Genomic DNA, 11699 nt, shown 5'->3' on the forward strand with positions numbered 1-11699 from the left:
TTTATTTGGAGAGAGCGATTTCGGCTTAACTTAGCAACAAACCACAAAATTTCCTCGCCTCTCTCAACCCCAGTTTCGTGCCCCGTTGCTGCCATTGCCCGCTCGAGCCCGCCTCTCACAATGGCTTCCGACGCGTCGCAGAAGATCGGTATGCCGCTTGCCGCTGCTGTGCGCTTGCAACCCCGCTGACCTCGTGCCCAGCCATCATCAGCGTCTTCAACAAGACCGTACGTGCGCAGCACCCCGCATTGCGCCTGAGCCAATCGAAGCATTGACAATTGTCACACAGGGCCTTCTCGATCTGACCAAGGGTCTCGTCAAGAACAATGTGAGGTCAGTATTCGTCTCCAGCCTCGCGTCAGCCTCAATTGAGATGGAGGCCCTCACCATGACTAGGTGTGTCCGGCTGACACGTGCTCCAGGGTCCTGGCCTCCGGCGGCACCGCCAAGATGATCAGGGAGGGTGGCTTCCCTGTCGAGGACATCTCCGCCATCACCAAGGCCCCCGAGATGCTGGGCGGCCGCGTCAAGACGCTGCACCCGGCTGTCCACGGCGGCCTTCTCGCCCGTGAGGTCCCTTCGGACCAACAGGACCTTGTGAGCAATCCGGTCGCTACGACGCACCTCTGTCTAATTGTACTGCCAGGCCGACCAGAACATCAAGAAGATTGACTTCTGCATCTGCAATCTGTACGCATCTCTCCCCCTCCATTCCACGGCCAAAGATTGTTGATCGTATCCCGTCCAGCTACCCCTTCCAGGAGACCGTTTCCAAGATCAACGTAACCATCCCCGAGGCTGTCGAGGACATCGACATTGGCGGCGTCACCCTGCTCCGTGCTGCCGCCAAGAATCACAGCAGGGTCACCATCCTGTCCGACCCGGAGGACTACCACGACTTCCTCACCGAGCTCGAGCAGAAGGGTGAGATTTCCGAGCAGAAGAGGCAACTTTACGCTCTGAAGGCCTTCTCCCACACTGCCGACTACGACACTGCCATCTCCGACTTCTTCCGTAAGCAGTACGCTGGCGATGGCACTCAGCTTGCCTCCCTGCGCTATGGTACCAATCCCCACCAGAAGCCCGCCGCTGCCTTCGTCCGTGATGGCCACCTTCCTTTCAAGGTCCTCGGCGGTGCTCCTGGTTATGTCAACCTTCTTGATGCCCTGAACGCCTGGCCGCTGGTAAAGGAGCTTAAGAACGCTCTGAACCTCCCAGCTGCTGCTTCCTTTAAGCACGTCTCTCCTGCTGGTGCTTCCATCGGCGTTCCGCTTTCTGAGGCCGAGAGGAAGGTGTACATGGTCGATGACATTGAGGGAATCGAGAAGTCCGGCCTCGCTCAGGCTTACGCTAGGGCTCGTGGTGCCGACCGCATGTCCAGCTTCGGCGACATGATCGCTCTCTCTGATGAGGTCGACATCCCTACTGCTAAAATCATCTCCCGCGAGGTTTCTGACGGTGTCATTGCCCCCGGCTATCAGCCTGAAGCTCTTGAGATTCTCAAGAAGAAGAAGGGCGGCAAGTACCTTGTTCTCCAGATGAACCCTGAGTTTGAGCCTCCGGCGATGGAGACTCGCACCGTCTACGGCATCAACCTTACGCAGCACCGCAACGATGCCAAGGTCACGCCTACCACCTTCAGCACCATCATCACCCCCAAGGATGGCAGCCTTCCCGAATCGGCTCTTCGTGACCTTACCGTTGCTACCATTGCTCTCAAGTACACTCAGTCCAACTCGGTCTGCTACGCTCTTAATGGTCAGGTCGTTGGTCTCGGTGCCGGCCAGCAGAGCCGCATCCACTGCACTCGTCTTGCTGGCGACAAGGCTGACAACTGGTGGATGCGTTTCCATGAGCGTACCCTCAACCTCAAGTTCAAGAAGGGCACCAAGCGTCCCGACAAGAGCAACGCCATCGATCTGCTCTGCAGCGGCTCCGTTCCCGAGTCGGGTCCTGAGCGCGAGGATTTCGAAGGCTTCTTTGAGGAGGTTCCTAAGCCTTTCACCAAGGAGGAGAGGGCTGAGTGGCTTTCCAAGCTCAGCGAGGTTGCTGTCAGCAGTGACGCTTTCGTAAGTTTCCACCACCAATACACAGATGTATCTTTACTGACACCGACAAAAAAGTTCCCCTTCATCGATAACGTCTACCGTGCCGCCCGCACTGGAGTCAAGTACATTGCCGCCCCCAGCGGTTCGCAGAACGACCAATTCGTCTTCTCAACCGCTGAGAAGCTCGGCATCACCTTCGTCGAGCAGCACATCCGCCTGTTCCACCACTAAGCGAGTGGCAGGCCAGACATGGCGGCGAGACAGGGCAGCGGCGGGCGATTGCACGTGTTCCTATGTGCTCAGGCTCTTTTATTTATTTTTTCCATGAGGAAGGGCGTTGAAACTTTTCTTTTTAACATGATTGGGACTTTGGCACGGTTTATACCACTACAAAAAATGCGATGACGATGATAAAGTGCTTCTATAGGCTAGCTAGACTGGGAATAGGCAAATCAACTTTGCTTGTCGAAAACAGTTCAGGACCCAAAACGTGCATGTTCACTCAGAAACAAGTTAGTAATCCAAAGCGTTTGATATTGATGACGATGTGCATTTCTAACTTTCCTCATGCTGTCCTCTCTTGCGCTAAAGAAGCTGCGAGTAGCAAAAAAAAAAAAAAAAAACCAGAGCATTGTGACGTTGTCCCTCCCATGAAGGACCGTTTACACACCAGCCCAGGCCTAGGCGTTCTTAGCCAAGCTCAAATCTTCGTCTTTGTATTACGCCATGTCCTTTATAACTCCTTGCTCCATGCATGCATTTTTCGTTTCGCGGGGGTTTTGAAATTGGGAAATTAAAAGGCCTTGTTCCGCCCTGGATAAGTCGGAGGATGTGGAAAGAGAGAGAGAGAAAGCAGACAATTGTTGATACTTCCGGCTGCAGAGAATTTGCGGCTGTTTGCTGTCATGGCGGGTGCAAGTAAGGCAAGCCAAAGCCCCCAAGCCGGAGCTAGAACCCTCTGCGCAACCGAGTTCAAGCCCTAGGGGCAAGGAAAAGGCTGAGCGCAGCAACAAGAGGGGCCATCAAAAGCGTACGCAGAGGGTTGTTGAGAAGAAGAAAGAGTTGCCTTCTTCTCTTTCTTGTCGCTTCTCCGTTATCCCTTGTTCAAGCCTCGCCACCAGCCTTGGCGATCTTCTTCAGCTCCATCTCTTTGGTGAACTCGCGGCTGAAGACTTCGAGGTCCTGGACGATGTCGCGACAGGCATTGACAATGGCCTCCTTGGGAGCGACGGTGCCGTCGGTGCCGACGCGCAGCTCGAAGCGGGCGAAGAGCGGGTGCGGCACCTTGTAGCCCGCGAAGGTGACGTACTTGTACTTGTGCAGACGCGCGGCTAGCAGATTCGCAAGTGTGTGGTCCTCCTTGTTGAAGGTGAATATGGCAGTGTTCGGTACGCCTGCAATGTCGACGGCACCCATAGAGGGGTCATTTTAGCCATGTTTTGTGAACTTGGATGCGTGGGACGGCGGTTGCGAAGCGGGCGGGCGAACGGGGAATTTGTACGTACGGGTGTCATGCTTCATCTCGACCTTCTTCTCGCCATCGCCGAGCAGGAAGAGCTCGAACCTATCCCAGAACAGCTCAGTACAAATCCACGGGCTCATGGTGGGCAACAAGCGCGGTGTGCGACAAGAATTGCGTGCGAAAAACGTTGGTGTGTTGCGCGAGGTGTTGGCGGCGAGAGACAAGAGGGCTTGGATGCGGGCGGGTGAGTGGCATTAGAAGGCGGGGCGTGCTGTCGCAGCGCACCAGAGTGGATCGCAGAAGGGAAGGTGCAAACTGGTAAGAGGGAATAGAAAACGGCAGGTGCGTGGCCAGAGGTGAGAGAAGCAAACTGTGAGGCTAGAGAAGAGCCCGTACCTGTCGGGAGCGTTCATTGTGCCGGAGTGAGGTGAATTAGGTGGACCAATAAGTAAATGGGTATATAGCAAGATCAATATAGGTAAATCCAAGGAGCACGGCACCACGCTCTGTTGTTGAAGCGCAGTCGACGAGGCACTCGAGTGTGGCTGGTGGAGGATGGACGAGTCGGAGGTGTAGCTGCGGGCGGAGGTTGCACTTCCAAGCGCGCAATGGAAAAGCTTCGCCGCCGACGCCGCCTCAGCCCTACCTACAAGACCCTGACAGCAAAAAGTCGTTGCCGCTGGACTTCGTCATCACATTGCACAAGTCTTTTTCATTGGCAGCATTTGAAAGGTCGAAAAGAATACTAAATTGAGCCATGTACAAAAAATAGCCATCTGTTTCAAAGAATGTTCCATCGTCATTCATAAGCCCGCAACTCCAAAACTATGCCATTAACATATGCGATTGTAAATGAAGGAAAGGTCCCATCGAAGACCTGCCGTTGTGACGCATCGCCATCACAACCTCGGAGGACACCGTGGCGGCGTTCAAGCGATTACTCAATGTTGATCCTGCGAGACTTAGGGGCCTGCGCCTTGGGGACGAGGATGGAGAGGACGCCGTCTTTCAGGCTGGCCTTGACGTTTTCCTGGTCGACGCGTCCAGGGAAGCTGAAGGAGCGGTGGAACTCGCCGACAGAGCGTTCGCTAACCCAGTACTTGGCTTCATCGGTGGGCTTGCCAACGTCCTTGTTCTGGTTGGTCTTGGCGACCTCTTGGCTCGAAGTACCGTCGGCCGGGGGCTGCTCGTCCTCGACGGTGGGCTTGTGGTAGTGTTGCTCGTTGTGCTCCTCGGCCTCGATGAAGCCGCGAGGGCGCTCGCCGCGCTCGGAGCGGTGCTCGACGCGGCCGGAGATGGTCAGGGTGTTGGAGTCGGACCATTCAATGTTGATGTTTTCCTGGGCGATGCCGGGAAGCTCGCCGTGGAGCTCGTAGTTTTCCTTCTTCTCGACGACATCGAACTTGGGGGTGAAGGACCTCAGGCCCTGGGCTGCCTGGGCGAAGGGAGTGCTGCGAGAGGCCCGGTCATAGTCGTCGAGGAGGCGGAAGAGAGGAGAGAACTCCTGAGTGAAGCGTGGAAACATGGACATTGTGTGGACTGGAGAGACGAGAGGCTTGGTGACTTTGAAAGCGCGAGGGAGTTGTCGTCGAAGTGCGAATGCTGTTGGTCGCAGTGCTTGCATCAACTGTGTTATTCGTTGTTTCTGATCTGGTGAGCTTGCTGCTGGCCTCCAGGCAGCATTATATAGACGCTGCGGCCCATTCTAGAAATTGCGAAGAGTTGCAGCATGACGAAAGCCGCATTGCTCTGCGAAGTCCATGGCAGTTTCGAGATGGGTCCAGAGGCTGGAAGCATGGCCATGGGATCTCATGATGGTTCTGGGGTGTTCCCCCAATGACGATGCTCGCGGGCCGGCGGGCGAACCACCCGGACCTCTCTAGCACCTTCTCTGCCAAGACCGGGTCACGTGCACCCGCAATCTCGAAACGACAAGCTTACTAGGTATTGCTATCGATGAATGTCTCTAATGCCGGGGTCTTCGTAGATCTCCAGCTGTCTCTGGCCCCTGCGCAGCATGTACTCGATTGCGCCGAAGTCTCGCTTTTCGATGCCGAGATTCCTTTCAAACTCCTGTCTGCGTTGTGTCAGTGCATTGCGACGAGAAACGCGAAGTGCTTTCTCTTTTTTTTTTTTTTTGGAGAATTCAGCGGAGTTGGCCTTCGGACGCAGCGGAAAATTCGGCCACTGAATACATTTCCAAACCCAACATCAGAGCCCAGCCCCGCCCCATGCCTCCATCACGTAAGAAAGCGAAAAGCACTGACCTTGCGAATTGCTCAAAATGCTTCCTCGTCTCCTGCGCAGCCAAGGGTCAAACACGTCATCCGTTTCGCCGCTCCCGGTCGGAACTTACCTGAGGCTTGGTGCGGGCAACCCTCAAGCACTGTCGATAGAGAGACAGGACGTCTCTCTGCAGCCCCGAATATCTCGGCATTCGTTGGCGCTGTGATCACTTCGCCGCGAGGAAAGGTGGGTGAAAGGAAGCGGTGATGTATGCAGAACGACGTCGCGCTCGCTTCTCGGCCAAGCATTGCCCCGGCGAGCGGGTCCGACGATCCCGAGCCGGACCGCGCCTACCTGGTAGGTCGGCCGGCGCGGGGAAAGCATTAACTAAAAAGAATCGTATTCAGAGTACACACCTATCTGAAACGTAGCGAGGCTGCACGCGTGCGTGTTATCCAGAGAGATGAGCCAAAACCAAAACCAAACCCCCCCCCCGGAAGAATCAGGCCAAAGCCGAGAATCGCTTTTGTTTCAGGTGGCTAGCGGCCTAGAACATGAAGGGGTATCCATGCCTCATGAAGAACAACATACGTAGGTAGTCGAACCTATATCCGCGCGTGAATGCACAATTTCTGATTCCACATTTACGTCCGGACAATTGCTTCGGCTACCGCATTGGGCTCGTCAGAAGGGCGTATATGCCTGCTCGGCGCAGGATGTAGCATGTTCGTGGTCATAATCGTAATCGCAAATAGTAGGCCTGAGCTGATGATGATCGTACTCGTAGGCCGGCATCTCGAGTCTGCGGTTATACGTCGACCACGGGCCATCGCAGGCCAAGAACCGTTCGTGCACAGCATCCGAAGCGTAGCCGGAGCTGGCACCTGTGGTGGAACCGTCATCACTGGTGATAGATTCGTCCGAAAAATGGAAGGCTGAGTTGCGAGACGACGGACAGAATATTTCGCATTGCTCATCAGACGAAGAATCGGGCGTATCCAAATCCGCCGCATTGGTAGAAGCTGGCGCTATGTTAGAACCATGTCTCGGCTCGGTCACGGGGAGAGCTCACTACTGTCATCATCAAAGGCACGGCAGGCTTCGGGAGAGTCAACCTCTGCATCGTGGCCGGTAGCTTCGCATCCGTGGCAATGAACGGCGTTAGGGTTCTGCTCGGCAGCATTGTCCGTTGTGGTGGCTCGATTCAAGCATTGAGGACGTTGTTCCGAGTCTTGCTGGCAGCATTCCACGCTGGCGTCTGATGGGAACTGCTGCACGTTGGACTCGGACGAGTCAAGGATCGGGCACGCCATGATGGAAGACGGATAGTTGAGAGCCGGCAGGGAGCCCTCAAAACTGCCAGCGATGGTGGACCGGCGCCACTAGGTGAGCCAACCGTGTAAAGGAAGAAGATGGGAAGAAGATCAGGCAGCGCATGGATTTCGAGATAGGCAGGTTGATGGAAGCTGGTCGCAGCCGCAGATCCAGCTCGACCATTTACTTTATAGAAGACGGTGCAGCCGTACAGGGCTGACGAGAGAGGCGCTTGTAAGACGTACGTCGTACAAACCGCAAATGTCCGAGTACCTGAGAGGGAGAGACAAAACCGGATGGTGCAACGAGCAAGCAAAAGGAGCGTTGAGAAGAACTGAAGCGGATTTCGCAGTCGTTAAAAAAGAGCCAGAGCACATGCACTCTCGGTCTCTCTATACGCAGCACGACAGGCAAACCCTGGGCGGCGTTTTTGCTGCCTGTAGGTTGCCTTCTTGTCTGGCATTTGCGGATTCTGCGCTGTCAACCGTGCGTGAGGATGGACTCGGGGCGCGCGGGAGGGCCAGCTCAAGCACAGCCAACCGGACGACGTGCATGCACCCCAGGGCCATGGTTTGCAGGCAGGGACAGAATATGCGTTGTCGTGGCGCGGCCCTGAAGATCGGGCTGTGGCTTGGGGGTTGAACTCCTGCAGGCGCGGGGATGCTCTACCGGCCGGCGCTCATGAGACTGCGCCCCTCTGTGCAACCGGGGGGAATTTTGTCTTGGCGTGAAGAGGGCACTCTCGCGCGCGCGGCATTCGAGTGCATCATACCCAAGGCTCGAGCTCAGAAGTGCATCACGCGCAGCTGCAAAAATTATCCTTGGCATGCAGCCCCCCCATGACGAGCGTTGCTGCAGAGAGAAACAGAAACCGTCAAGGCGAAAACGGCGATGGCGCAACTCTGTCTGGACCTTGCGCTAGTGCTTATCTCTTTGCTGACTTGAGGCTCTGGGAATGAGGAGCCAGCGCAACCGAAAACTCACGCTCAGCCCCGAGTAGCTGACCCACTGGCTGGATTGCGGCTCTGCAGCTGAAACAAATGCGGCACTGTGCAGACGACGGCCTGCTTGATGGGACTGAGCGCGTCTTGCTACAGGGGGTATTGCAGCCAAAAGCTAGCGTAGTTTTGTCTTCCGCTGTGTCGTGGGTAATTCATCTGGATTTAAACGTGGCATTGACATTCTTTCCACTGCCCACATATGCTGTTTTCCACGAAGAAAAAAGAGCTGAGGCATAGACCCCCCTGTTCTTCGGCTGCAGTACCCATCTGTATGGCGGTGGCAAATGCACGCTGCGCTCACTGAGACGCCCGCGCGGTTCCTGAGACACAAGGCTGCGTCGATGCTGCATTAGTGCTGCTGTACGCCGCTGGGTGGGGAGCATCGCGGTCTTCGGCGGCTCCCCATCACCCAAGTATCATAGGCGATGGAAGGGGGAGCCAAGCGCTCGGCTCATCAGGTACCAGGAGAGCCGCCACGTGGTTCGTCGAGGCCATAAGGCTTTTGGCCGTACGCGTCCGAGCGGCCAAGCAGCAGCTCGTCATGCCTCTTGCGGAAATGCCAAGTTTCCAGAAGGTTTCGAGTGCAGGCAGCAGCTTGGTGCCGAGACCCACAGATCGCCAGTGACGACGCAATCCCTGGCCCCGAGCAGCTCGTGATTTCAAATGCGGCGGGTACGGCGTTTCGACGGAGATGGAGCGGTGTGCCTCTGGTGGGCGATCGAGCGGCGCAGCCTGAACGGATGGGCCCGTGTGCATGCTGTCCAGAAGCTCGACGCGGCCATTGGGCGCTTCGTTGACGATGATCGAGCGATGAGCCTTGCCGTCTTCACCAAGACCAACAGCGGGTTGCCCACTTTCCGAAAAGGGAGCTTGATGGGCTCCAAACGTTCAGCCTTGCGCTCGACGCGCTCGCATCTGACAGCATAATCAGTACCTCGACAAAAACATTCCGGCGATTGGGCTGTCGGCGCCAGCGCTGTGGAACCCGGGGCCAGGAGACGCTCCACCTCAGCCTTGCAATGGAGCTTTTGCTTTTGGCGATGCAGCCCCCGGGCATGGAGAGGATTCGTTCCCAGGCCCGGCGCGGTGACGGTAGGCTGACCAGGCGCATCAGAAACACGCAGCCCCGCTGCCGGACACCTGGCCCGATCTGGAGATGGGGACAGAGCGCGTAGGCAATGTTGCTATTCTCGCGTCGACGGACATGTCGAAGAGAGGGGAGGACGTTGTCGTCGGCGGTGAAGCTTTTGAAACACGACCGGCAACCCCACATGCGCGAGCGTACTCTGTACGGCTAGCCTCGTTCGTGCAGCCGGGCTACACCGAGTGGGCTGAGCATTGCCGCAAATAAGTTGGCACTGGAGTACAGCATCGACGGGGTCGGAGGAGCCGACATCAGCGTACAGAATTGTCAAAAGAGGTCGAGATTTCTATTGGGTCGACTGTGCTCAGCCATCCATGCGCTAGGGGATATTCTTTTTGATTTTTTCCCAATCCAAAAACGCCAGTCGTTCGAATAGATAAAGAGACAAATTCCGACGCGAAGCAGTGCATCTAGGCGCCAAGAGCCTGCCTGCGCTGCTTCACGGCGTTCGCGAGCTCCTCCAGCACCAGCTCGGTGTCCTCCCAGCCGATGCAGGCGTCGGTGATGGAAACGCCGTACTGAAGGCCAGCACGACCCTCTTTGGGCACCTTCTGGTTGCCTGGGGTGCAAAAGGTCAGCTTCCTTGCAGAGGTGAAATATGCCGTCAAACGTACCCTCGTTGATGTTGCTCTCGATCATGACGCCCATGATGGCCTCTTCGCCCGCAGCAATCTGCTCGGCCAGGACGTGCGCAACCTTGGGCTGGTTCTTGTGGTTCTTCTCCGAGTTTCCGTGGCTGCAGTCGACCATGATGCGCGGGTTGGTGTTCTTCTCCAGCAGCTTCTGCTTGGCCTCCTGGATGCTCTTGGCGTCGTAGTTGGTGCCCTTGGAGCCGCCGCGGAGAATGACGAAGCAGTCTTCGTTGCCGACAGTGCCGACAATGGCGACGACGCCAGGCTTGGTGACGGACAGGAAGTGGTGGGGGTGCTTGACGGCGCCAATGGCGTCAATGGCGACGCCGAGGGTACCATCGGTGCCGTTCTTGAAGCCGACGGGGAAGGACAAGCCAGAGGCAAGCTCACGGTGCAGCTGGCTCTCGGTCGTCCTGGCGCCCACGGCGCCCACGCTCAGCAGATCGGCCAGGAACTGCGGCGAGATTGTGTCCAGCATCTCGCTCGCGATGGGCATGCCACGCTCGGTCAAGTCGACGAAGAGCTGGCGCGATATCCTAAGGCCCTTGTTGATCTGGAAAGAGTTGTCAATGTCGGGGTCGTTGATCAAGCCCTTCCAGCCCACGGTGGTGCGCGGTTTCTCGAGGTAAGAGCGCATGACGATGAGCAGCTCGTCCTTGTGCTTTTCCTTCAGCTGAAGCAGGCGGTCGCAGTATTCGAGCGCCATCTCGGGGTCGTGGATGGAGCAGGGGCCAATAACGACAAGGAGGCGCCTCTTGTCGTCGCGGCCTTGGACGATGTCAACGGCTTCATTGCGGCCGGCGATGACCGTCTCTTTCGACTTCTGCGTCTGCTTGATCTCGTGCTGCAGCAAATCGGGCGGGGTCAGGGGATTGTAGCCGCGGATGCGCCAGTCCTCCGAGTTGTTCTTGTCGCCGACGTTCTTGTTTTCTATGTAGAACTGGCGGGGCGGGGCAGCGCGGTCAGTTGCGGCGCCCTGTTTTCGAGTTGCGGCGTTGCGGACGTACCTGGCCAGCCATTGTGGGGTATCTCGTGGAAATGCGCGGCTGAGAGAAGAGAAGCTGAAATTTCCGGTGCTTGAAAAGCTATTTTTTGTGTGTGAGAGAGAAAAAGGGCGGGTGGTGGTCGACTCATACTTGTCGAAAATGGACGCACGGGCGTTCTGAAAGTCGCCGCGGCGCCGATCGCTGCTCGCTGCCGCTCCACAGCTCCCAATCCGAATGCGCCGATTGAGCATCGTCACCACTCACTGCTGGGCGGCATTGCATCTTGCCCCCGGCTGCATCGCTACGCCAGAGTGATTGCCCGGTATGCAGGCTCGCGAACAGCAGCAGATAGGTCGGCTGCGCATCGACCATAAATGTTCCTTTGCACGCGGCTCACTATCTGGACGTGTTGCGCGACCACACTCGCGAAGATCGGCTGTTCGTCCTGCCTTCTCAGTCCTGTAGACTAGTCTAGACAAGAACAAAACTCGGATTGCGAGCCTCACAGGAGGCTGGAACGATCAGAAACCAGTTGACTCGTGGACTAGAATGAGCAACAACAGAACTAGGATTACGAGACAAGCCCGAAGGCAGCTGGGGATCTTGTCGACCAGCACCAGCACCATCGATAGCATCTGAATCATTCCTTCCAGCACCGCCGAGCCTCCCAACCCATACTGCTCAAGCAGTTCGTGGTGGATCTGGGAGGCGCCGCTTTCCAGTCAGCAATCAGCGAATCAGTAGCCGGGGGTTGACATTTGAAATTGAATGGATTTATCGGGCAGTCTTGTCGTCGTCATGCTTCTTCTGTCCATCAACTGAAAATTAGTGGGTGGCATAGAGTGGAGTGCTGCTGTGTGGGCGGGACAGTGCGGTCTGGGTGGGG

General features: G+C 56.6%; 6 protein-coding genes across 6 annotated transcripts; 1 reads left to right on the forward strand and 5 right to left on the reverse strand.

Moving 5' to 3' along the window:
- Window positions 1-120: 120 nt before the first annotated feature.
- Window positions 121-2279, forward strand: LTHEOB_10612 (Imp cyclohydrolase; the record flags this gene model as incomplete). Its single annotated transcript, XM_035507277.1, has 7 exons — window positions 121-148; window positions 202-227; window positions 290-333; window positions 423-597; window positions 647-690; window positions 749-2069; window positions 2124-2279. The coding sequence occupies 7 exons, from the start codon at window positions 121-123 to the stop codon at window positions 2277-2279; spliced, it is 1794 nt and encodes a 597-aa protein (XP_035367222.1).
- Window positions 2280-3152: 873 nt separating this feature from the next.
- LTHEOB_10613 (DNA-directed RNA polymerase II largest subunit) lies at window positions 3153-3650 on the reverse strand (the record flags this gene model as incomplete). Its single annotated transcript, XM_035507278.1, has 2 exons — window positions 3153-3442; window positions 3554-3650. The coding sequence occupies 2 exons, from the start codon at window positions 3648-3650 to the stop codon at window positions 3153-3155; spliced, it is 387 nt and encodes a 128-aa protein (XP_035367223.1).
- Window positions 3651-4447: 797 nt separating this feature from the next.
- Window positions 4448-5041, reverse strand: LTHEOB_10614 (Heat shock protein; the record flags this gene model as incomplete). The annotated part of the gene is made up of 1 exon (XM_035507279.1): window positions 4448-5041. One exon carries the CDS (start codon window positions 5039-5041, stop codon window positions 4448-4450), a length of 594 nt encoding a protein of 197 aa, XP_035367224.1.
- Window positions 5042-5460: 419 nt separating this feature from the next.
- LTHEOB_10615 (uncharacterized protein) lies at window positions 5461-5947 on the reverse strand (the record flags this gene model as incomplete). Its single annotated transcript, XM_035507280.1, has 3 exons — window positions 5461-5587; window positions 5778-5809; window positions 5867-5947. 3 exons carry the CDS (start codon window positions 5945-5947, stop codon window positions 5461-5463), a joined length of 240 nt encoding a protein of 79 aa, XP_035367225.1.
- Window positions 5948-6420: 473 nt separating this feature from the next.
- Window positions 6421-7049, reverse strand: LTHEOB_10616 (uncharacterized protein; the record flags this gene model as incomplete). The annotated part of the gene is made up of 2 exons (XM_035507281.1): window positions 6421-6758; window positions 6809-7049. 2 exons carry the CDS (start codon window positions 7047-7049, stop codon window positions 6421-6423), a joined length of 579 nt encoding a protein of 192 aa, XP_035367226.1.
- Window positions 7050-9605: 2556 nt separating this feature from the next.
- LTHEOB_10617 (Phospho-2-dehydro-3-deoxyheptonate aldolase) lies at window positions 9606-10846 on the reverse strand (the record flags this gene model as incomplete). Its single annotated transcript, XM_035507282.1, has 3 exons — window positions 9606-9754; window positions 9810-10767; window positions 10835-10846. The coding sequence occupies 3 exons, from the start codon at window positions 10844-10846 to the stop codon at window positions 9606-9608; spliced, it is 1119 nt and encodes a 372-aa protein (XP_035367227.1).
- Between the last annotated feature and the right edge of the window lie 853 nt (window positions 10847-11699).

Source organism: Lasiodiplodia theobromae, assembly GCF_012971845.1.
Source record: "Lasiodiplodia theobromae strain AM2As chromosome Unknown scaffold_40, whole genome shotgun sequence".
Taxonomy (NCBI): Eukaryota; Fungi; Ascomycota; class Dothideomycetes; order Botryosphaeriales; family Botryosphaeriaceae; genus Lasiodiplodia; species Lasiodiplodia theobromae.